The sequence below is a fragment of the Pipistrellus hanaki genome (genome assembly GCF_964339955.1).
Source record: "Pipistrellus hanaki genome assembly, chromosome: 12".
Classification (NCBI taxonomy): domain Eukaryota; kingdom Metazoa; phylum Chordata; class Mammalia; order Chiroptera; family Vespertilionidae; genus Pipistrellus; species Pipistrellus hanaki.
The window spans coordinates 39495971-39522366 of record NC_140514.1 but is presented as its reverse complement, the minus strand read 5'-3'; the positions used below and the strand labels follow the sequence as shown (position 1 = coordinate 39522366).

The window sequence follows — 26396 nt, the reverse complement described above, 5'->3', positions numbered from 1 at the left end:
CCCGCAATGGGGATGTGCCCGCAACCAAGGTACATGCCCTTGCCTGGAATCGAACCCGGGACCTTTCAGTCCACAGGCCGACGCTCTATCCACTGAGCCAAACCAGTCCCGGCTGACTTGATAATTTTTCCTTCCCCTCAAGATATGAGTTTTATATTTGGAACCAATGTATCATAGTAATAAATTTTGTTGGGGTCGAACTTCAGTGGCATGTGTCGGATGAACTCAGATCCCAGATGACCAGAGAAAGTTGCACTTAGGCCTTCTCCAAGTCGAAAACTGAAAAAAGTCACATTGGTCTTTTCTTACATAGTTGGCAGAAAATTAAGTTTGGCGCCATCAGTCACTAATTCTGATGTTTACATTATGCCTGAAAGGTAGAACATTTTGACTTCTGAGTCATGAACGAAGCAGTTTTCTTTCCGATAATGTTAATCATAATACAAATATTAACCAAGTAATCAGACCCACTTTTAGGAACTTGGTTGAGAGTTAAAATTAAATAGTAGGAGATTGATATCATTATTCACATTCACCTCAGAAGATGTTGAGGTCTTTAAGAACCCTGATGTTTGTAAGCTGTGCCCCAACAAGCTAACCACACACATATGTCCTAGTCTCTCTCCCAAATGTTTTCATTATATATTCCTTAGAGGTGGAGATAAAGTAGGGAGAGAAAGAGTAGAAAGAAAGTGGCACTTATTTATTTATTTAAAAATATTTTTATTGATTTCAGAGAGGAAGAGAGAGGGAGAGATAGAAACATCAATGATGAGAGAGAATCATTGATTGGCTGCCTCCTGCATGCCCCGCACTGGGGATCATGCCCGCAACCTGGGCATATGCTCTGACTAGGAATCGAACCAGGACCTCCTGGTTCATAGGTTGAGTCTAAACCACTTAGCTACGCCAGTCAGGCAAGAAAGTAGCATTTATTGATTGGAGTTGATGTGCATGTTAGCTCATTTAAGAATAATAACAATGTTATTATAGATATTAGTATACTCATTTCATAGCTGAGTCGACTGTGGTTTAGATAAGTTAAAAAATATGCCCAGCCCTTGTTGGTTTGGCTCAGTGGATAGAGCATCATCCTGCAGACCAAAGGGTCCTGGTTCGACTTCTGTCAAGGGCATATGCCTGGATTGTGGGCTTGATCCCCTGTCAGAAGGCAGCTGATCAATGATTCTTTTTCATTATTCATGCTTCTGTTTTTCTCTCCCTCTCCCTTTCTCTCTAAAATTAATAACAATACATATAAATAAAAATTTGCCCAGCATTACAAATGGGTAGAGGAGGAGTATTTAAAAAGTATCTGTTATCGCCCAACTGGTGTGGCTCAGTGGTTGAGCATTGATCCAGGAACCAAGAGGTCACTGGTTTGCTTCCTGGTCATGGTACATGTCTGGGTTGTGGGCTTGATCCCCAGAGGGGGGTGTGCAGCAGGAAGCCAATCGATGTTTTTTTCTCATTGATGTCTCTCTTTATATCCCTCCCTTCCTCCCTTTCTAAAAGTCAATAAAAACATTTAAAAAAACCCTGTGTTGTCATTTTACTCTGATGACAGTATGTCAGGTACATTTGAATTAGGGATCTCAGGTGAAAAATGGTGCTTTTAACATTTTTATAATTGGATAACTTATTTAAGTCTCACATGATTGCCAGTCTGGGTGGGACTTGTCAATAATGCTTCTTAGAAGGTAGATGACAAAGGTCTGTCTTAATTCCTTTAGGATTATAGAGAGCTTTATAGTGCTAAATACAAAATTTAAAAGCAGTTGAGTCATGTTTTGTGCTTATATCTATCTTTAAAGAAACATTGGAAATTTACAAGGTAAATGAGCCTAAACACAGCTGAATTCCACCACGTCAGCATTCTCAGAAGAGATAGTGCCAGACACGGCACTGCACCCAGAATCAGCCAGGCACAGCCCATACAAGAGGCTAAATCAGGAATTCAATGGAGAGGTGTGACTCATCCTAGGATCCTGTAGAAAAAGCTGAAGTGAAGATCTAAGAAGTAAACTCAAGTTAAGAGTGGGATCATAACTTGCTCAGCTAGTACTAAGAGTATGGGAGATTCTTGATATTCCTGAATGACGTATGTTGTTAAGCATATGTTGTTAATGACATATGCTAGTCCAGTTTCACCCCAGTGGTCATGGACAACAGGGGGTGGAGCATGTGTGGGGAGGGGTTTGGGATGGAAATGGGGAGATGAGGACAAATGTGTGATACCCTTAATCAATAAAGAAATCATTGATCTGCTGCACTGAGAGAATCATTGATCTGTTGTACTGAGCCTGCAACCCAGGCATGTACCCTTGACCAGAATCAAACCTGGGACCCTTCATTCCTCAGGCTGATGCTCTATCCACTGAGCCAAACCAGCTAGGGCTCTTTTAGTCATGTCTTGCTTATCTAGCTCAGATGGCCTGATGGGTCTTCCTTTTAGTCTTTAAATTTAATAGTGCTTTCTCAGAAATCTGTTTTTGATCTTAACTAGAATCTTTTTGAAGTTTGTGTTATAATTAAGTCTAAATTATGTCGGATCTCAGAGGGAAGGTGGCGGGGAGGGTGGAGATAAGGGGGAGAGATCAACCAAAGGACTTGTATGCATGCATATGAGCCTAACCAGTGGTCACGGAAAACAGGGGTGGAGGATGTGTGGGGAAGGGTTTGGGATGGGAATGGGGGGTTGAGGACAAATATGTGATATCTTAAACAATAAAGAATTAAAAACAAAAAGACTAAATTATAATCTTAAATTTTCTTAAAACTATCTACCTCTTATGGAAAAAAACACCAACCCTGGAGATTGAGGCATACAGGCTTTTTAAAGATCTGAGAATTACTTTCTAATAATATGTAACACATTAAAGGTTGTCAGATAGTTGTTTTTAGAGATCTTTGTGTTTCTTTGTGTTTTTCTGCTCTAGTCTCTGTAGCTAAGTTCCTGTAGTTCATAAATCATAAAACTTAACATTTAAATAAACACTTCACTCAGTGTTGATGTCATCCCCCTTCCCCTTGATAAAGGCCTAATTCAGGCTGCTATGCTTAACTTGGATAACAGTTTCCTTGGTGGTGTCTCTACTTCATTCTTTTCAATTTTTGGAATAAATATATAATTAAGGTCTATGTGTTCAGCACGGAGTGTATCAGCAATAAATACTACAGATACAGTTTTGCTCTAGCTGAGTGTAAAGTCTACTGAACAGTTTATTTCTCATACCATTGCCATAAACTTTTCCTAAAATCCAGATCACAACTTTACTGGTTCTCTTTTGCCTACTATGGGTTCTTCATAGTCAAGTTGTAGCATACCTTACCTTTATTTCCTTGAATAAATATTTTCCGGTTGTTATTATTCTTTCAGCATTTTCTGCATGCTAGCCCTATTGTTTAGAAAAGTAATTATTGATCCCTTATTTTAAGAAATGTATTCCTTATTTAAAAAATATCCAAATATTTTATTTAATTTTATGCCTGTGCTGAACAGCTATTTATCTTATTGATACTGTGATTGATAAAATGGCTCTTTCTTTTTCCTGCTGGGCTATTACAATATTTACTGCTAAATTTGTGCCTCACCTTCAAAAAAGATACCTGCTTTCTTAATATGTACCTTGTGTATATCTTCTTCACTTCTGGTCTTAACCATTTGGGAATTTGTTAATTCCTACTTTTAATTTTATTTAATGTTATATAGTTTTATCTTTATATGCCACTTTAAATCTTTATATAAAGGAAAAGAAAAGAAAAGAAAAGAAAAAAACAGACACCAGCCATACTTTCATTTTTTATATAAGCATTGATTGAATTCATCTTAAGGCATAGTACTGCCTTATGGAATATATAAAGGATCAATAAGACATAATATATGGTCCTTAGATTATTTACTTTATTAATGTAGGAAACACCTGATATAAGAAAGGTTACACAAAGGGCTTTGGGCGATGATGAGAGGCATACATAGTCTTTGGAGACAGGGAGTTTCTGGAGAAGGTAACATTGGAACTAAATTGTGAGAGATGGCTATGGTTTGAATTTGTAGAGAAAGGAGAGATGGGCATTCCAGTAAGTGGAAACAAGTGAGCAAGAAAATACATGTTGTGGGTATTAGGATTATCCACTTAAAATTTCTCTTTGTCCTCCCAGGCACATGTTATGTCCTTACCTTTAGAAGTTAGGTGTGACCGTGTGAATTGCTTTGAGCTGAAGTGATGAGTCACTTCCAAATGGAAGTTTTAAGAGTCCATGCTTTCTTTTACTCTACCACAATGACCTGCAGTGCTCTGATTGGTATGTGGGCCAAATATGTTCTGCTGCTTATACTTGTAAATAAAGTTTTATTGAAACATAGCCATATTAATTTGTTTATGTATTGTCTGCAGCTGCTTTTGTATTACAACAGCACAGTTGAATAGTTGCAACAGAGTCCATATATTTCACAAAACTGAAAATATTTACTCTTTGGCCATTTATAGAAAAATCTTTCTGACAACTGCTCTAATTGTTTTCTCTTTCTTAGCGTGAGGACATTGTAGAGGAGAGCCTCCTACTGACCCACGATGGTCATATGCCATCAGCAAAAAATAAATCTTTGTTGTTTTAGGTGATATTTTGGGGTTGTTTTTTACAGTAGCATAATATAGTCCATCCCAATAGTCAGGCTGTTTATAGGATAAAAAAACATTTATTTTGCTTGGAGAGAAGGCAATCTTAGGTAGAGCAATACCGTGAATGAAAAATGAACAAGAATGTTAGGATAATATTGTGGAAGTACGAGTCTGTTAAGCTCAGGCTACAAGAAGTGTTAGACTCTTTAAAAGGAAAAAGAAAAGAAAAAACAACAGAGGAACAGAGTTAAAAGGATAAAATGGCAATAAATACTTATATATCAATAGTCATTTTAAATGTAAATGTCTTAAATGATCCAATCAAAAGACATTTTAGTAGTGTAGCTAAATGGATAAGAAAATAAGACCCTTTTACATGTGCTGTCTATATGAGACCAACCTCAGAATGAAAGATACACACAGACTAAAAGTAACAGGATGAAAAACAATATTCATGCTAATGGAAATGAAAAAAAATAGCTGAGGTAGCAATACTTATATCTGGCGAAATATACTTTAACATAAAGGTTATAATAAGAGACAAAGAAGGACATTACATAATGATAAAGGGAGCAATCCAACAAGAGGATATAACCCTTGTAAACATTTATGCACCCAATGAAGGTACACCTAAATATATAAAGCAAATCTTGATGGACATAAGGGAGGATCGACAGTAATAGAATCATAATAGGGTATTTTATCACCCCATTGACATCAATGGATAGATCTTCTAGAGAAAATCAAGGAGATGACAGCCATAAATGACACGTTAGATTAAATGGGTTTAATTGATATATTCAGAGCATTTCACCCCAAAGTAGCAGAATATACATTCTTTTCAAATGCACATGGAACATTTTCTAGGGTAGACCACATGTTAGGACACAAAACAAGTTTCAATACATTTAAAAACATTGAAATCATATCAAGCATCTTCTCTAACCATGATAGTAAGAAACTAGAAATCAATCATAAGAATAAAAATGGAAAATGCACAAAGACATAGAGGCTAAGTAACATGCTTCTAAACAATGAATAGGTTAGCAGACCAAGGAAGAAATCAAAGATACCTTGAAACAAATGAAAATGAGAACATTATTGGTATGACAAAATTGGATTATGGACTGTGGATTATGATTATATCATTGTAAGTTTCTTGATTTTGATAAGTGTGCCTTAATGAGGTAAGAGAGGAAATACATTGCAGTTTTAAGATATAATGTATGCCGAAACCGGTTTGGCTCAGTGGTAGAGCGTCGGTCTGCGGACTGAAAAGTCCCAGATTCGATTCTGGTCAGGGGCATGTATAATACACTGGTTTCAGGCACATCCCCGGTGGGGGGTATGCAGGAGGCAGCTGGTTGATGTTTCTCTCTCATCAACGTTTCTAGCTCTCTATCTCTCTCCCTTCCTCTCTGTAAAAAATCAATAAAATATATTTAAAAAAAAAAGATATAATGTATACAACAAATTCCCAAATGGTTTAGAAAAATTTACATGTACGTAAATAGAAAGAGAATGATAAGGCAAACGTGGCTAAAATGTTTTAAATTGGTGAATTCTGCATGAAGGCTATACAGGAAATTTCTGTATTATTTGTGCAATGTGACATTATTTCAAAATAAAAATTCTGAAATAATATATTGAATCTCTTAGAAGCATAGTTTGCATAGTGTTCCACTCGTTGTGTTCTGCTGCCCCCTAGTGACTTTTATGCTTATTAACAATTCATTCTGCAAGTATAATCTGGGAATTTAGAGCAGCATAATTTAAAAATAATTTAGTATCAAGTAAAATAATTTGTTTTGAAGGTGAAGAATGATACTACTATGATGCCATACCTCATGGTCTTTTTTATTTTTTTGCATGGAAAAATATGTATTTTTGTGGTACTTTTGTATTGTATCTTCAGTTCCCTTTTATTCCCATCCTTTTTTTTATAAAAAAATAGTATTTATTGGTTTCTCACCTGACAGCAACAGTAAAACTTATTTATACTCTTCTCCTGTCACTTTTCCTTTACCACTAAATATTAGTAAATAATATTATCTTAGTGTTTTACTTTATAATCTTTTAAAAAAATATTTTATTGATTTTTTACAGAGAGAAAGGGAGAGAGATAGTTAGAAACATAGATCAGCTGCCTCCTGCATACCCCCCACTGGGGATGTGCCCGTAACCAAGGTTCATGCCCTTGACTGGAATCGAACCTGGGACCTTTCAGTCCTCAGGCTGACACTCCATCCACTGAGCCAAACCGGTTTCGGCTTACTTTATAGTCTTAATATGCTCAGAACCCTGCTAATCCATTATCTCTGATTTGTGACTTGAAAATCCCAAAGTCTATGAAAACTTCTTGTCAAAACCTTCCTAAATTCATTTGGCAATAAAACCCAATATGAGATGAGATGAGATATGATATTCTGCATATTTACCACTTGTGGGAATATTCCTACATTTTGCTACAGAAACACTAATGTGATTGATTGTGGTAACCCTGTATAATAAAAGCCTAAAAGGCTAAGTGTTGGACGGTTCGACCAATCACTATGACAAGCACTATGACAAGATGCTCTGACCGGCAGGTTAGCTTGCTGCTGGGGTCTGGCTGATCAGGACTGGGTGAGATGGGCCGGACATGCCCTGGAGCCAACCTCCCTGGCCTCTAAAGTATTTCTTCTAATTAATTTCCTTTCAATGTTCAGGAATCCATGCATTGGGTATATATGCATATATTTGTTTTTTTCAAATCTGAAAATTTCTGAATTATGTAACATTTCTGCTCCAGGATTTTAGATTAGGAATTGTAAACTTGTACTTGATTTGCTTAGCTTTGACTCCCAGGTATAAAGTAGGAGACATTCTACTAGCTTTTTCTACCTGCTATCTTTATTTCTCTTATTTTTATTAGTTGTATAGTTTTATACGCTACTTTCATATTCCATATTGTGTTACTCTTAATCTGATCTTGCATCTATCTTAGAATTGCAGTTGATTATGTTCTCTTGTTATTGCTGATCTTTATTGTAGAAGTTTCTCTTGTTATCTACATTAGATGGAGTTCTTTCTCTAGCATTTGTTTTAAGAAGGACTTATATGAACAACAATTTTTGAGTTTTTGTACATGCAAAATGGCTGCTCTGTAAACTTTATATTCAAAGACAGCTTGGTTGAACTTCAAATTCTTGGCTTGTATTACTTTGAGTATCTTGCCTTCTGGTGTTAAGTGATATTGTGGGTAAGTGAAGCCTGCTGTTTTTTTTTGTTTTTTTTTAATTAAAAAAATAGATATTTATTGATTTCAGAGAGGAAGGAAGAGGAAGAGATAGACACATTAATGATGAGAATAATTGATTGGCTGCCTCTTAGATGCCCCCTGCTGGGGATTGAGCCCTCAACCAGATATATCCCCTCACTGGCAATTGAACCAATGACATCTTGGTTCATAGGTTGAGGTTCAACCACTGAGCCTTGCCAGCTGGGCTGGATTTTCTTTTTTCTTTTTTTTTTTTTTTTTAATTAAGTATAAGTGACTAAATAATAATCATATTAGTTTCAGGTGTACAACATAATGTTTGTATATATTATGAAATGATTGCCACAATATGTCAAATCTGCTGAAGGTGTTAACATCATAGATGTTTTTACGCTTAAAAATGTCAAATTTCGTGCCAAAAAAAGAGCACTTGTGGGAAGTTTTAATTCAATACTTTATTTTGAAGAAAAGTACTGCTGAAAGTTATATACTTCGGAAAGCTTATGGTGAACATGCTCTATCTCAAGATACCTGTGAACGCTGGTTTAAATGGTTTAAAAGTGATGATTTTGATGTGAAAGACAAAGAATGTCAGGTCAACCTGAAAAGTTTGAAGACCAACAATTACAAGCATTATTGGATGAAGATGCATGTCAAACTCAAAAGCAACTTGCAGAAAGATTAAACGTTGCTCAGCAAACAATTTCCGATAGTTTAGAAGCAATGGGAAAGATTTTAAAGGAAGGAAAATGGTGCCACATCAACTGAATGAAAGACAAATGGAAAACTGCAAAGTCATCAGTTAAATGTTGCTTCAACGACATGAAAAAAAGTATTTTTTTGCATCAAATTGTGACTGGTGATGAAAAGTGGATTTATTTTGAGAATCTCCCCCCCCCCCCCGCCCCCCACCCCCCCAAAAAAAGCACAAAATCATGGGTTGATCCAGGTCAATCATTAACATGGAGGTTTATCCAGCCTCCCCACCCCTTGCTTTTTTGAGGCAGATAGCATGACAATGACTGATTTTCTTAATCCAACTAGCACAGAACTGGCTAAATTAGGGTTTGGTTTTGCCAGGGATGTGGTTGCCTGTGGTTTAGTACTGCTTTATGGTATAGTCCTCCAATCTTCTAAAGATCCTGGAGTGATTATTGGGGCCCCTACTCTGAGGTGGATACTGAAGTCAAATGTTTATTTCCTTCATACCTCAGGACTATCTGAAAATATGCACTAGATATCTAACAAATTTTAAGTTTTAATCATAGATCCGTTTCTGAAAGGAAGGCAATTAGCTTTCCTCGCAGTTACCCATTGTAATTCCTTAATTCTGTATATGGCAACAATCATGTAGTTTTAGTAATCTCTCTTTCAGAATGATGTCTCTTAACATGTTAAGCTAGTCTCTTCCAAATTCTAATTTTATGGTTTGAGTTTTAGTATCACTTATTTTGTTAATTTTTATTTTGATTGTTTTAGGACCATTTTCCCCCCAAATAAATCCATATAGGTAAACGCTGTGTCAGATTTTGTTTTTATCTTCCAGAGTATTAAAAATAAAATCACTTTGGTATCAGTTATGTAGTTGAATGTATATTTGATTTCTTGGTCTACATGTAAAGTAAAATTATTGACTAGAGAGGACGCTAAGATGACTCCATGACAGCTAATGACAGAAGTGAAGTCTTAATTTAACCAAAGACTATGACCATCAGTAAAATAATCCTGTTGTAGGAATCTCTTTCACGACACGCGTGGAAAGAGTTCCAATTCAGGGTTCGGGTTCTGGAGAAGGGCCGCACACAAACGAAGAAGAGACTTGAGACTTGAAGAAATTCAATTTGGCGATATGGGGGACCAGGTGGTAGTCCAACTCTACTGGGAGAACTACTGCTCTGGCCCTGCCATTCCGCTTTGGGGAAAACATCTTATGCAACATAAACAAAAATTTACATGTAGCCCTTAGGCAGGAAATAACAGAAACTTACACAGGACAAACAAGGTGGAGGCTGCTTCAGCTAACAATGTCTCAACTAAAGGTTAGAGCAATTAAGGTTGTTGACCAGCCTTCCTGGCTTCCTGTCAACATCTCTTTTTAAGTGAAACTGATTTGTTTTCCAGCACCTGTCTTGGAACTGTATAGCAGGGCTGATTGTGAAATGCCAGGTCATTGCTTTGGGATTATGATCCAGGTCATTGGTTCTAGATGCTAACATTTGAAAATGATTTCTTGATGGAGTATATGTGAGCTTGAAATTATGAATTGTCTTAGAATTTCTTTTCAAGGGAAGGAGCACTTGAGAGGAAGGGTAAACATAATATTTTTATAATTTGCTGTAAAGATGACTTATTACAGCTTAATATTAAACAGCAAGGAAGCCTAAAATTTATCTCACTTGGTCCTAACTGATGTTTCTCTCTGACACATGGTGTGAATCAACTGTCCTTCCAACTTGAAAGAGCAGAGAGCTTGCTGACGCAACTTCTTTGTTCTTGGGAATTGTTTCCACTGGGCCTTCAAAAAAGGAGGGACCTTAAAAGCTTTGGCTCATGGCAAGTTCTCTCCAAGTTGGACACAGTTGGAGGGCTGAATGTTGGCTGAAGGAAGTGGGGTAGTGACTTCTATATTCTGGCCTTTTTTTTTTTTTTTTTTAAAGACCCAACATTAACTTTTTCAAGCTCTCTACTTGATTTTATGTGATTAACAGTCCCTCCTTCCCACTTAAAATGGAACCAGGGAATCTCACAGTTTTATATGTTGGTGTTTTTCAGAAATCTTTTTCCTCAGATCCTATAGAGTTGTTTGGGTTTCTGCCCTTCCCCATAGTGAGTTTTCTTTTGTGAACATATGTATCTAATAAAGGAAAAATGAAAATGGATGGTTGAATGACAAAGTCATTCTCTCAAAAGATCTCCAAAGTCTGGAAAAAATGGACTATACTTGTAATAGGTAATGAGTTGTAGATTCATAATATAAACTGAATGAGTATAGCAATAAATAAATCAAAAGATTTTATGTGATTTTAAGCTCAATATACAACACAATATGACTATCAAAACTTCTAAGCCATTATTAGGCTTTTTTAGTAGAAGCTGGGTAACAAAGTTAAAGGAGATGTGTATTTTCCTAGTTAGACCATCCTTGATTTTAAAATTGCTAATACTTATAGCATGCTTTTTGTGTGCTAGGCATTATTTGAATGCTAACTTATATTGTGCCATTTAATCTTTGCACAGCTGTCTGAAGTGGTTGTTGTTGTTATCTGCATCTTACAGATATGGAAACTGAAGTATAGAGAAGTTTAATAACTCTAGGTCACACAATTAATAAGTAGCAGAACCTAGACTTGAATCTAGGAAGTCTGGCATTGAAGGCTGTGCTCTTGACCATTGTACTATACTGCCTGTCTTGTTATACTTTAGGAAGAATGTTGACTACTGGAATGTGTCCAGAGGGTAAAAACCTGGATTGAAAGGCTGTTTATATATGGAATGGTTGAATAATTTGGGATTGTTTAGTCTGGAGAAGGGAAGGAAAGGATCAAGGCCTTGTTCTCCCTGAATCTCTGAGGGCAGAAATAAGATAAATGGTGAAAATTATAGGAAGGCAAATTTCATTTTTGTATGAGAACTTTGTAACAGCTGTTGAAATGGGATTACTTGCCTTGTAATGAATTTCCTTTTACTAGAGATGTTTCAGCAGAAGCTGGCTAAATATGTGATAGTGATATCTAGAAAAAATTAAATGTGTGCCTGTGACTTCTTTTTTCTGTACACTTTTATATTGAAGAGAGATCTTTAAAATGGTCTCGTTTATACTATCTGTAAACAAATGTTTCTATGAAAAATAAGACATGATTTTGATTCTTAATGTAAACTTGGTATCATAATGTGAGAGGAGGGGTGTGTCCTGATTTATTTTTGCCTTAAACATGAACTTTTTTTTTTTTTTTAAATAGCTTTATGCTATTGATAAGGAATTCTTTGGAGTATCATGTTAATGGACTAGGAAACAACAGAAAATGAGCACCTTGTCCAGTTAACAAGTTAAGTTAATTAGTAATAGAATTGAGGTTTCATCATAATAACCATCGAGGCATCCTTTCCCCCCTCATGTTTGAAGGATAATGAAAGAATATTAATTGGCAGGTTTCAGAGTTGCAATGGAATAGCTCTAGGAAACTGCTACATCAGTTTTCAAGTTAAGAGTTTCAAATGAACACGGCAATATACAGATCATGTATCATAAAAATGTACACTTGAAACCCATATGATCTTATTAATCAATGTCGCCCCAATAAATTTAATAAAGAAAAAAAGTATTTCAGGGTATCAAATATATGTATGTTTTAAATTCATTCTGAGATTATGATTAATAATAAGAGAAGGTTAGACTATTGAACAGTTAGTGAATTTTAAAAATTCCAACCAGTGGTGATTGTTTCTTGAGTTTGTAGGTGATAGATTGTGAGAACTTCTCATCTACTTTTTTACATTTATTTAATTTTTAAATAATTATTAAAATATTAGAGGCCTGGTGCATGAAATTTGTGTATGGGTGGGGTCTCTAGGCCTGGCCAGTGATTAGGGCCTATCAGGGCCAGGCCAGTTAGGGTCCGGGCTGGAGAGGAGGCAATGGTCGCCCGGCTGGGCATAGAAAAAACAGACACCAGATGCCAACACTGCCATTGTCAGTGCCCTGCCACTACATGGTTTCCTGTCTCCCCCCTCTTCCTTCCCTTGCTGCCATGCTGCCACCATGGCTGGTGGGCGAGGGGCTGATTGGGGCCTGCTGGCCAGGGGGAGGGACGGGGCATGGGAGATTGGCCGCTGGCCCTGAGGAGGGAGCTGGCCCTCAGCCCCCCTGGGAAAGGGGCTGCATCCACTGCCACCCACCCCTGGTTCCCTGTCCCAGTCTCTGGGCTGGGAGGAGGAACTGCGGGAGGTTGGCCAGCCGGGGGGAAGTTGGCTGTGATCACCAGGGGGCAACTCCTGTGTTGAGCATCTTCCCCTTGGTGATCAGTGCACATCATAGTGACTGGTCATTCTGGTTACTTAGGCATATATATATATATATATATATATATATATATATATATATATACCCCAAGATATCCTGAAATGTTTGTTTTTGTTTGGTTCTTTGTGCTGTGCCAGCACAGACATGGGTGAACCTGAGGCTGGGGGTGGTAAAGGATTAGAAAAGACAGGCAAGAGAATACAGCTAAGGCTGGCTAGATCTCCAGTGTCTGGATAAGGACACAGAGAGACTCAGCCTGGAAGCTGAAGCTTTATTTTATAGTTAGAGCACACAAAGCAAAACTTGGTGTATGTTGTAAATTGCTGATCTAGTTTCATTTTTTTTATGTACCTGTCCAATTTTCCAACACCCTTTATTAAAGAGACTGTTTTTACTCCATTGTATGCTCTTGCCTCCTCTTTTGAATATTAATTGGCCATAAAGGTGTGGGTTGATATCTGGCCTCTCTGTTCTATTCATTGATCTATATGACTGTTCTTGTGCCAATACCAGGCTGTTTTGGTTACAATGTCTTTAATGTAGTTTGATATTCAGTATTGTGATCCTTCCACCTTTGTTTTATTATTATTATTATAAGTATTATTATTATTATTTTGTTGTTACTTTTAATCCTCACCCCAGGATATTTTTTTCATTGACATTTTTGAGAGAGTAGAAGGTAGGGAGGGAGAGGAAGAGAGACACACATACAGATAAACATTGGTGAGAGACAGATACATCAATTGATTGCTTCCCACCTGTGTCCCATCAATTTCTGGGTATTAATTTTGTGTCCTATTACTCTACCAAATTCATTTGTTAGATCTAATAGTTTTTTGGTGTAGTCTTTAGGGTTTGCTATGTACAACATCATGTCATCTGCGAATAATGACAGTTTTATCTCTTCCTTTCTAGTTTGGATGCCTTTTATTTCTTCCTCTTGTCGTTCAGTGTCTAGTACTATGTTGATTAAGAGTGGTGAAGTAGACCTTGATTTAAACTTGATTTCAGAAAGGAAGGGAAAAAGTGGAGAGGAAGGGAGAAAGTCGTGTTCCTGATCTTAAGGAAAACACTTTTAGTTTTTACTTCTGTTTTTCTTAGGAGTCATTACTATAAAGTAACCCCTTCTCCCATAATTGAGCCATGATAGAAAACTCTGACATACACCTCCAACTTTTTCTCAGAACAATGATCAGGGTAAATCGACTTAGCTGTCTCACATGGTGTGTGGTAGGATTTCACTGTATACTCTTATGATAACCATTTAATAGAACACTTAATCCAGGTCAAAATAATGAAAATTTGGTAAGCAATAGGACATTTAGCATTGATTGGCTCTCCATGACTGTAAATTACAGTGTCTAGTCTTAGTATAGGACTTATGTTTATTATTATGATACAGAGTTCTTGACTACTTTTGTGTTATACCAAATACAAATCTTTAACAGACTACCCCACCTTTCCCCTTAAAAAAGAAATTAAAAACTTTGTCAATAAAATTTTTCTCTCCTTTGAGAGTTAGGTTGGTAAGGAGCATGTAACCACGATATTTGGGAGTTATGTTTCCTTGTTGCAGCTTGATTGTCTGTGGCTTAATCGTTAGTAGTTGAGAAGGAAAGCAAAAAATGGCTCTAGGCTTACACAGTACCATAAAAAATTTCCACCTGGAATCAATTTTTTCTAAAAGCCCTAGGGACTACTGTCACCTTCCTCCTCCTGTTGGCAGCAAGGCCCAGAGAAACCCATTCCTTCAGAGCTAGTTCTTGTTGCAGTTTAATCGTCTTCTTGTTTCTAGCTTCCAGAGGAGGTTAGATGAGAGCTAGGGAAGTAAATTATTCCCAGACACTTCTCTTCTTCTATAGTAGGTTTCCTTGAACCTTTTAAGTTCTACCTTTTATTTCTCTTATTCTCTACTTAGCATTTAGCTCAAGTACCAAATTTTTTTGCACTGCTAGAACTTAAAATTTTCTTTTGTATCTTGAAGTTTTTGGTTCTGAAAACATCTTAACAGATAAACTTGGACGTGATCCTCTTTTGCATCTGTCTCTGAGAATGGAATCAGAAGTGCACGTTAGTTTAGTCTCCTGCCCTTCCTTCTTTTTCTCCATCTTCACATCCATGGATGATCTCCTTTGTGCCAGGCTCTGTGCTAGATGCTGGAGATAAAATAGGCAAGACACAGTGTCTCCCCATAAGGAGATTACCAGAGCAAATTGGGACTCTTCCAAGAGGAAGAATAATGGAATAGCTGTTGTATAAACAGATGTAACTAAAAGGCAATTGACTCATCTTGAAGTACAAGTCCTCTCTCTCTCAAACACTTAGCCTTGGGTCAGGCTTTATATTGCATTAGCTTTTCCTAGTTGTATTTTCTTTGGGAGTCATGTTCAGATGTATCAGTAACAAGCAATGTAATTTTGATTAAGAGATTTAACTTTTCTTGGCCTCAGTTTTCTGCATTGCACAATAAGAGCTTTGTATTCCATCTTCAAGACCTCTTTCAATTCTGGGGGTCCACCTGACTTTTTTGCTTTCCTTGTTCTGAAAGGAGACAGACTGATGTACTCCAGAGGACACTTTCTCGATGTGTGAATTTGGCAGTATGCTTAATCTTCTTGAGTTTCAGGTTCCTTATTTATAAAATGGGGATAATGTCTAATTTATAAGATGCATGAGATTTAAATGAGATTCCATATGCTCATAATATTATTTATTTTTCTCTTATAACAAACATATTTGATCTGATGTAGGCTCTAGCAAGTGACATAATCTTCTAATGGGGAATGATAGATATTTGTTGAATACAATGCCTGAAGTGCCATTTTATAAGGTAAAACCTCTCAATATATACATGAAGTTTTGGTGGGTTCAGAGGTATGCGTCAGATATAGACCCTAGGATCAAACATTCACTTTACAAGGCAGCATTTATATAGTTGAGTCAAAATATAGCCCGTAATATGTCAATTTCCAAGCATTTCTTCTTGTTTATCTTTTATTAGGTACTCATATATTCTTTGGCTTATCACAAATAATTTAACCAGTGATGCCATTAATTTCATAGTCTTATTTAACTCTGGCACACCTGAACATGTCAAAAGCACATGAGCTTATTCTCAAAATTCTGTTTTCTATTGGAAATGTAAATATTAAAGTACTTTACCTAAAATATAATCTAATAACTAGTTATAGTTCTTTAGCCAGATGATATATAGAATGTAATTTTTTTTGATTTTTTTAGCATTCTCTTGGACTTGGCCACATCAAGTGTTTCACAGAATGTTAGAAACAGGCCATCACTAGATGGCAGTCTTTCTCCAAGTTACTGTTGGGGTGGGGGCAGGGGTTCAAGTACAGTGTTGACTACAAATATTAGGTTAAATTTTGTAGCTCTATGACCTTCCCAGAATTTAAGACTTGTTTATTTTTGTTTTTAGCATTTTATATCAGATAGTTATGCTGATTTTCACTGAGTAAAGCTATGGATATACTAGAAATGTTAATTCAAGGTGAACTATTAGGTTGATCAATAGTTGCTTTTTTCTATGGTAGGTAATTATAATAGAAATAAGACATTTAAATCAGTGGCTTAAATAATCACCTTCAATCTTATTTAAAATATTTTTTTTAAAAAGCTTTTATCTTTTTTTTTTTTTTAATTGATTTTAGAGGGAGAGGAAGGGAGAGGTAGAGAGAGAAATATTGATGAGAACCCAGTCGGCATGGCTCAGTTGTTGAGCATCAATCTATGAATCAGCTGGTCACAGTTAGATTTCTGGTTTTGGCACAATGCTTGGGTTGTAGGCCTGTTCCCCAGTGGGTGCGGGGAAGGGGCATACAGGAGGCAGTTGAGCAATGATTCTCTCTCATTGTTGATGTTTCTATCTTTCTTTCCTCCCTTCCTTTCTAAAATAAAGATATATTAAAAAAACAGATTGAGCTCTTAACTGGCTTGGCTCAGTGGATAGAGCATTGGCCTGCGGACTGAAAGGTCCCAGATTCGATTCCAGTCAAGGGTATGTACCTTGGTTGCGGGCACATCCCCAATAGGGGGTGTGCAGGAAGCAGCTGATCGATGTTTCTCTCTCATCGATGTTTCTAACTCTCTCCCTCTCCCTCTCTGTAAAAAAAATCAATAAAATATATTAAAAAGAAACACAGATTGAAAAAAAGAAACATCAACATCGATAGGCTGCCTCCTGCCCGCCCCCAGTTGGGGATCAAGCTGAAAGCTGGGCCTGATCCCTGATCAGGATTCTAACCAATGACCTCATATATGTGCCTCTGCCTGCGCACACAAAATTAACATAAAAATCTGGAAATCGTAGATTTCCTGATGTATACCCATGGCATACAAGTTTACTACACATAGTCCCAAACCCCTGTTTTAAACATGTGGGTATTACATTTTATTCTAACTTTTAAAAATTCTCATGATATTCTGTATCAAGATACACTGTAAACCTTTGTGTTATTCAACATTACTCTTAATTAAAGAGAGTATTAGAATCATAAAGGCCCTAAAATAGGAGAAACAGGCAGGGGCTAGTAATAGTATATAGAAAATTTATTAAATTGCTTTGAACTACCTGTTTGGACTATTCTAAAAATGTATGATTGTTTTTTATTAATAATGTCTGATATACGTTATTGTTGACAGAACTTGAAAGTGGAAGTGAATTCTAGATATTTAGAGTTGGGCTGATACTTCAGAGTATATGTAATTGATTACTTCCTATTTTCTAAAAGAGTGATTAACAGAGTTGGTCGAAGACTCATGGCTAATTACATTGGTAAAACCAAGGCCACACAGCCAGGTAGCTAAAACCCATCTTTTCTTTCTTTAATATCTTTGATATATATATTTATAGGAAGTTAAAGGAGGTAAGGAGTAATTATTCACATGTTATAAATTTCTTACCTTTGGGATTTTCTTCTTGAGATTATCTTTTGTAATACTAATATAGATTGTTGGGAGGGAAAAATGAACAGAAGTTTTACATAATAAAAGGAAATAGACCTGCTACTTAAAAGCGTACTGGTTCAAGATGTAACTGAATTTGAAACCAAGTTATCTAATATTGAATAATGTCTGCTTATGCCATTTAGATTGCTAAGTTTTTAGTGGTTCATCCTTTTCTTCAAATGCAAGGAATTTCGATATCTTTACATGGAAACCTTTCTTTACTTTTTTTTTTTTTCCCCCTAAAGGGGAAAGGTTATGCTTGAGGTTAGTTGGAATGTCAATGGTAGGGAGCTAGAGATGAGAGAAATGAGGTTAGAAAGATAAAGGCTAGGTAAGGGTTTAAGATTTTCTTTTTCTTTTTCTTTTTTTTCTTTTTTCTTTTTTTAAAATGTTCAAAGCACAAATATGGACAATTTAATAGTATGTTTTTTCTATAATCACACTTTATTTAATGTACTAATTTATCAGGTTTAGTTAATTTAGTACATAAATGTTCGATCCATTACAAAAGCATTATTTTTCTTTTTAAAAGAGAGGCCCTGGGAGAAATTTAAGCAGGGGGATAACATCTGAATTATTGTTTTAACTGCTGTGTGTAAACTGTATGCATTCAGGGAGAAAGAGGGGGGCATGAAGAATGGAGAATGGAGACTTTTAGGAGGCTATTGCGTTGTTTGAGTGTGGCAATGATGCAGACATGGTCTGGGGTTTTAGTGGACATAATAGGATGTGGTCAATTTTAAGATATGTTTTGGATATTGAGTTGTTAGGACTTTAATGGATTGGGATGAGGAGTATGAGATGTATGTTGGAAAGAGATGGATTAGGTGTGATTCCTAGATTTGTATTTTTGACTCGGGCAACTGGATAGTGCCAGTAGCTGTGATGGATTGGCTGCGTGTGGGTGGGGGGACATTTGGGGAAGGAACAGCTTTGGGAGTGGAGATAGTTTGGTGATAGATGCTTTTTTAAAAAAATATATTTTTATTGACTTCAGAGATGAAGGGAGAGGGAGATAGAAACATCAATGATTAGAGAGAACCATTGATTGGCTGACTCCTACACACCCTCTACTGGGAATTGTGCCCACAACCTGGGCATGTACCTGACTGGAAATCAAACCATGACTTCCTGGTTCATAGGTTGATACTCAACCACTAAGCCACATCTGCTGGGCTAATTTTTTTCCTGTGTTAAATTTGAGATAGCTTTTAAAATCCAATTGGAGTTGTTAAGTTTTGGCCAAATACTTGCATCTAATATTCAGGAAATGCACTGAATTGTAGGTATAAAGTAGGAGTAGGAAGTCATCACTAGTATATGAATGGTATTTTAAAACCGTGGGATTAGATGGCACTAATTGGTGATAGAGAATAGAGAGGAGAAGAGATTTTAGGAATATTTGGAAAATAACAGAGAAGAGGAGCCCATAAAGGAAATTGAGAAGAAGGTATGTCAGTGAAAGGATAAAAACTGCATTATTGTGTGTCATTGAAGTCTAGAGAAAATAGTATTTCAACAAGAAAAGTGTGCTAAACCATAGCAAATGCTGCTATTAGATGGAGTAAGATGACTGCTAAATATTGAGAGTGAGGAAGTGGAAAGGAGTTTTGCTGGGAAGGGGAGCAAAGAAATAAGATGGTACCTGGAGGGAAATGTGAATATAAAGACAGTTTTCGTGAAGTCATGTATATATATATCCATAAGAATGACTTAGTAGAATGGAATAAACATACAATGCAGGGGAGGGATAAAAGGGAATAATTGCCGGAGTCAAGGTCTTGAGACAACAAGAATTGTTGAGACAACTGTAGCTAAGAGCTTGAAGAACTTTTCCATTACAGAAGGGTGGACAGAGCAGGAGTTACAGATGCAGGTAAGTTAGATGATTTTAGTGGGAGAAGAGGAAATACTTCTCTTTTCTTTGGTCAGCAGCTGAGAGTGAGTGGCGGACATTTGAAGAGAGGAGAAAGCAAGGTTTTTAATGATAGTTATTTTGGAATGTACAAAGTGCCTTTTTTTTTTTTCTTTCTGGTGGTGGTGGTAGATAAATTTAGTAGTATTATATAGTGTTGTTTATTAAGTGCCTAACTTATATTTGTAGTGATATAGCCCACGTGAGTCTAGCTGGCACAGCTATGTGATTGTTCTCCAGCAGTGTCAGCTTCTTGGGTGTAGTCAGGGAGTATTTCAAGTTGTGTTTATTCAAAATTTAAGTTTTTCTAGATTAACTTAATTGAGGAAGAAAAGTGCAAAGGACATGTAATTCAGTTCTTCATTTTATGATGAGAATTCAATGATGAATATTTTGAAACATTTAAATATTTTTGAATGAATAGGAAGCAAAATTTTGGATTTTCCTAAAAAATACTCATCTAGCATTCGAGATAGTATTATTATAGTTGGATTACTCTGTGGTTTATGTACTTTCATATCTAATTTCCAAATAAGTTTGCCTCTATGGTTGCAATTCTTTTTCTGTTTCTTAGAGTGAGTTGGTGTAATCTTCATGCCATTTTTTTTAAAGGTCTGTCTATGATGGTGAGGAACATGGACGATTCATGGAGAAGCTTGAAACTCGCATCCGCAATCATGACCGAGAAATTGAGAAAATGTGCAACTTCCACTACCAGGGTTTTGTGGACTCTATTACTGAACTGCTGAAAGTGAGAGGAGAAGCCCAAAAACTCAAAGTAAGAACACTCTAGGAGGGATTTTTTTCCTCTGTTCTGTGCTGGGATTTTGACTAGCATTAAAGGAATATATTATAGGTTACATATTTACTATAAATAAGATTTTGTATAGTAAGAAAGGAATTTGTACTGACATATAGATAATTGGGATTATGGCTTTTAGCCAAAAAAGAAAACTTCTTAAAGTTAAATTTATTTGGGATAATTACATGTGATGAGAACCAGTAACAGAATAAGTAATAGTTTCTTTAAAATAGAAATTCATGATACCTATCTACTTCCTTGTCAGATGAAAGTTATCCCTGAAGGATGATGGTATTGCAGAGCCTGACTATAGAAGTTGGCAGTATGGGAACCTAATCTAAAGGAAAAAAATCAGTGATAGTTGTGGAGTGTCTTCTATCAAAGCATGAATTCTTTCTTGATATGACAAATTTAAATTCAGGAAGGAGGCTAGCCATGTTAGTCTGATACCTGGTCTAGCAATTTCACTTCTCTTGGGTAACTGACTTTGCTTATTGATTTTAAATCTAACCACTTCACCAAACTCTTCTATTATCCTCCTATATAATAAAAGCCTAATATGCTAAGTGTCTGGTCATCTGGACACCCATTCAACCAATTAAAGCATATATGCTAATGATATGCTAATGCTGCTCAACTACTCGCTATGACATGCACTGACCACCAGGTGGCAGACAGTCGACTGGTCGTTATGATGTGAACTGACCACCAGGGGGCAGACGCTCCAACAGGTAGGTTAGATTGCTGCTGCGATTTGGCCGATTGGGACTGAGCAAGATGGGCCAGACATGCCCTGGAGGCCTCCCGCAGTCCCTCCCTGGCTGGCCAACCTCCCATGTCCATCCTCAGCCTCAATAGTGCACTGGTGGGTTCCATTGGCCTGGCCTGCGCCCTCTTGCAATCTGGGACCCATTGGGGGATGTTGGAGAGCCAGTTTCGGCCTGATTCCGCAGGCCAGGCCAAGGGATCCCACTGGTGCACGAATTCATGCACTGAGCCTCTAGTTTTTAATAATTTATATGTACATTTTTTGAGTTTTCTATGTAAACTAATTTATATGACCTACTAGTAATAAAAGCTTTATTTCCTCCTTTCCAATCTTTATACTTCTAATTTCTTTATTTGGTTTTTGTTTTTATTTTGGTCTTATTAGAATTTGAATTAAAGTCCCAAAAGGATATTCCTGGATTATAGGGAACTTGACTGTGAATGTAAAATCATCTATAATAATAAAATACTAATATTAATATTTTAATATTATAACAATATACTAATTAGACTGGACGTCTTTCCAGATGTTCTTCTGGACAATGCCACAGTGGTGGGGTCCAAGGCAGAGGCCCCTGGCTGCCGCACCGAGGCAGAGGCAGCCACGGCAGTAGTAGGGGCTAAGGCAGAGGCTCCTGCTGCCACAGTAGTGCTAAGGATGTCTTATTGTGGGAAGTGGGCCTAAGCCATTTGTCAGACATCCCCCAAGAGCCCCTGGATTGTGAGAGTGTGCAGGCTGGGCTGAGGGACACCCCCGCAGGTTCACAAATTTCATGCACTGGGCCTCTAGTCTTTTTTTTTTTTTTTTTTTTTAAATATATTTTATTGATTTTTTACAGAGAGGAAGGGAGAGAGATAGAGAGTTAGAAACATCGATGAGAGGGAGTCATCGATCAGCTGCCTCTTGCACACCCCCTACTGGGGATATGCCCGCAACCAAGGTACATGACCTTGACTGGAATTGAACCTGAGACCCTTCAGTCCCCAAGCCGACGCTCTATCCATTGAGCCAAACCAGTTTCAGCTATTTGTGTATTATGAATCTTGAGAAGTTGCATCCTAGAGTGGCAGTAGAGTTACTTTTCATTGTTATGTTAAAACTAGAGGCCTAGTGCACGAATTTGTGCAAGGGTGGGATCTGGCCTGCTGATCATGCTGGACCGGCTTAGGGGAGGGGCTGCGGGCGGTTGGCTGGCTGGCCCTGCCCCTTGGTCAAACTCCCAGTTGAGGGGACAATTTGCATATTAGGCTTTTATTATATAGGTTAGTATTGAAATAGTAATTTCTTATCAGAGCATTGTTAGGCTATTATGGATACATTTTAGTATCTGGTTTGCATGAAATCAATTAGTGATCAATATTCTTAACAAGAATTGATATGAAATAGACTAGACAAGACTAGAAAATAAAGTGTATTACATGCAGTAAAGGTAAACAAAGCTTCTAGAAAAATTTGCTTCAGTTGTGTATATGTGTGTGTGTGTGTATTCCCTATACTGTGTACTGGGCTGCAGTATAAAATGTATTTCTTATAATGAGTATAAGGAAAAAAAATCAGAAATGTTGTTTTTATATGGTAAACAAGGTATTCTAGCAGAATCAATGATGCTGTTTAGTAGTATTTATGGAAGGCTGAATTTTATGAGATGTCCAATTTAGGGTAAAAATAATCGAATTATTCTTGAATGACTGCTTTGAAGGGATAACACTGCCATTCAGAGCATCCTACCCCATTTTTATTCACATTGCTTAAAAGCTTTTTCTTGCACTGACTTAATATTTATCCTATTTTCTAGTAATATCCATTTATTGGTCTGAGTACTAAGCACTATTTTTAGGCTAACACCTTTTATCTGATGGCTCTTGAGATGTTTGAAGGACAGGTATGGAGTATACAGTATGGAGTATGGAGTATACAGTATACTACATACCTGCTGTGCTGTTCAGGTATGTACATAGTGCCCAGGTTTAGCATTTAGTATCTCCAAAAAAATATTTTCCCCTCTTTGTGAGACCGGCTGAAAAGTTTGGAATTTCAATCAGTTGCTCCTCAAAATCTGTACCTAATTAGTGCTAGGTATGGCTTCCTCCAGCAGAGATTTTCTTAACCCTAATGGATATACTAGTACAGTTAAGCCCCTGAACGATCCATTGCGAGACCTTACGCTCATTATAATAGTAAAAACGCACACCGCTGTATGGAGATTTAATGAAACATGCATGTATGCATGAAGAAGCATGTAGTTGTACTGTAAAAGTGCCAAAGAGTCTTCGCCCTTATATACCGGTACTTAGATGTCATATTTAGACATTATCTTTTCTGTCTCCATTTCTTTAAAACTGTTCTCTGGCTTTTGTTTAGGGAGCAGCATTTCCTTTTCTCCCTTTACATGTTGCTTCTCTGGGTGCTTGAACTATATATGACGAGCCCTACTGATGTGGTGAACTCTCTAGATTTCTGGGTTGGAAGTTTCCAAGAACCCAGGTTTGTTAAATGGTGGAAACCTCCTCTGTCATGTAGGACACCTGGGTTTGATTCCGGCCAATGCCCTGGTCTCTGGTGATCTTCTTTTATTTCTATTCTGGGAGAACGAAAGAATCTTGGGCATAGGTAACATTTCAGCTAAAAATTCCTTTCTCTATTTTTCATGTGGGTAGCTTTGACTCCCTCTTCAAACATAATCATGTCTAATCATGCTTCAGTTTGCCAATGACTTTCCTAAAGATGGCATCTGAATCTAATTCTCATAGTGTGATTTTAAAGACTTACGGTCTCCTTATTGTAGACCAAAGATCAGCAAACTGTATCTTGCAGGCCAAATCCAGCTTGCCTCCTGTTTTTGTAATTAAAGTTATTGGAACATAGCAATGCCCATTCACTTACATTTTTGACTGCACTCTTGCTACAATGGCAGAGCTGAGTTTTTGCAACAGAGACTACTACCTGGCCCTTTACAAAAACAATTTGCTGGGGGAGTGATGGGGGATTGGAACGGGGGGTTGAGGACAATATGTGATACCTTAATCAATAAAGAAATTAAAAAAAAAACAATTTGCTGACCCCTGTTTTAGACAACATGTTTATTATTGTAGTTTTAGAGTATTTGGATGGTTACATCCCACTCTCTTTTAAAAAAAAAAAAATCTAAATTCTTCATTGTTTAAAGTATATCTCCTTTTCCCCCCATTGACCTCTCCCCAGCTATTCCCACTTCCTAGCACATAACCTCACCCCATTACTGTCTGTGTCCCTGGGTTATGCTTACATGCATGCATACAAGTCCTTTAGTTGATCTCTTACCTCCCCACTCCCACCCCCCAACATCACATTCTTAATTCATGTTGAACTCACAGGCCAATAAAACTAAGTGTTTCTCATGTGGTGCTATTAAATAAATAATCAAGAGGGAACTTTAGGATTTCTTGCTTCTGTTTGATACTTTATAAAGACTTTCTGTAGGAGGTCAGAGTTCATTTTGTCTTTGAAAGGGGGTGCATATGGTAATCTGCTCTGAAAATGATAGTCCAGGTATAGCTTAGGGCAATGTTTTCCAAAGTATGTTACTGAAAAACTAGTTTCTTGATATGATCCCCAATAAATGGGTGTTATGCTAAATAACTTTGGAAAAGACTCTGTATGATATCCCCCCTTCTTGGGCATTCACAGTGCATGTACTAAATTAAAGGCTTCAAGAAATCCTTAATAAACTCATCTGTTCAGTGGTATTTCCCATACATATTGTGTATGTATGTGTGTTTGTGTGTGTATGTGTATTTGTGCATGTGTGCACCTCTGTGTGCACATACAGAGTACCTGATAACTAACATTTCTTGGTGTTTCAAAGGAACATAATAGGAAATGCTGGATTAAGGGAATGCCTTAAAAGTATAAGTAGTGGCAGTTCCTGGTAGAAGGGTAGAGAGCCTTTGTCAAAGAAAGCTTTAGAAGTTAATATTGCTCATGTTTTAATAATGTCTGAGATGGTGAGGAATTACTATTTTATGTACTTACATGTTTTTATATCACTTGAGTCTTCAAAAGTAGATATCCCCAAAAGTGGTTCCAATTCCTTTAAATTATGAACTCTAGATAATTTTAAGGCTTGTTCACATTGGGTTGACTACCTGATGGAGAGATTAACTTAGAAAAATGGGAATATGGAAGCATTAGGGGCTGTCAACAATTAATGATACAAAAGGAATTAAGTTAAAATATTTTTTAAAGTTAGGATAATAAATAGGGTAAATTTGGCCTGAGTTAAAAAGGTCAATTTAACTTCCAGGAACACATTAGTAAAGAGAAGGATATCTATGATAAAATTTGTTCTTTTTGCACAAAGTAGAGATGGTAAGATTTTGTGTGGGTTATTTTTTCTACTTTTTTTTCTTCTTTCTTTTCTTTCTTTCTTTTTTTTTTTTTTTTTAAATTCAAGTACAATGTTTAGTTGTTACAGTATTGTTTGGAATATTCAAAATGGAACATACCTCTTAGTAAATTTTTCTTTTCTGTTCTTTTTTTTTAAATTTTCTTTTCATTGTTGAAGAGGCTATGCAACATTTAGTAGAAAAGTTGATATAATTTCAACCAAGAGGATGCCATTAAACCCAAATGTGGTGGAATACTGAAGTTAGTCTTTTCATTGTAAAATTTGATCTTATCCAATTGTTGCCTAAATGTTTGTTTTTATGAGTTTAAATTGTCTTCTCTCCACAGAATCAAGTGACGGACACTAATAGAAAACTACAACATGAGGGAAAGGAAGTAAGACCAGTTTACCTTTTGCAAAAAACCTTTCCTGTTCTCTGTCATTCTCTTTTAATGATTATATTCTTGACTTAGTCGCTTGTAAGACTGAAAGCATTATATTGGCGGAATTTGGATATTATTGTTGCTGCTCCTAATGTTTACCTAAATTAAATGAAGCAACCCCTAGAAAGCTTAATGAGAGAGGATGTAGCCTTTCTTAGCTGAGTTTTTATTTATTTATTTTTTTAAATATATTTTATTGATTTTTTACAGAGAGGAAGAGAGAGGGATAGAGAGT

General features: G+C 36.7%; 1 protein-coding gene across 8 annotated transcripts in view; it reads left to right on the top strand.

Moving 5' to 3' along the window:
- The window catches only part of EXOC6B (exocyst complex component 6B), a 470364-nt gene that overhangs the window by 19340 nt on the left and 424628 nt on the right, over positions 1–26396 (top strand). For 3 of the 8 annotated variants that reach the window (XM_084901284.1, XM_084901290.1, XM_084901283.1), the window contains exons 2-3: positions 20394–20559; positions 26066–26113. In XM_084901284.1, the coding sequence (XP_084757410.1) occupies positions 20394–20559; positions 26066–26113 (214 nt within the window). Of the gene's footprint in view, positions 1–20393; positions 20560–26065; positions 26114–26396 lie in introns of those variants that run through there. The other 5 variants (XM_084901286.1, XM_084901287.1, XM_084901285.1 and 2 more) reach the window with 4 other exon arrangements.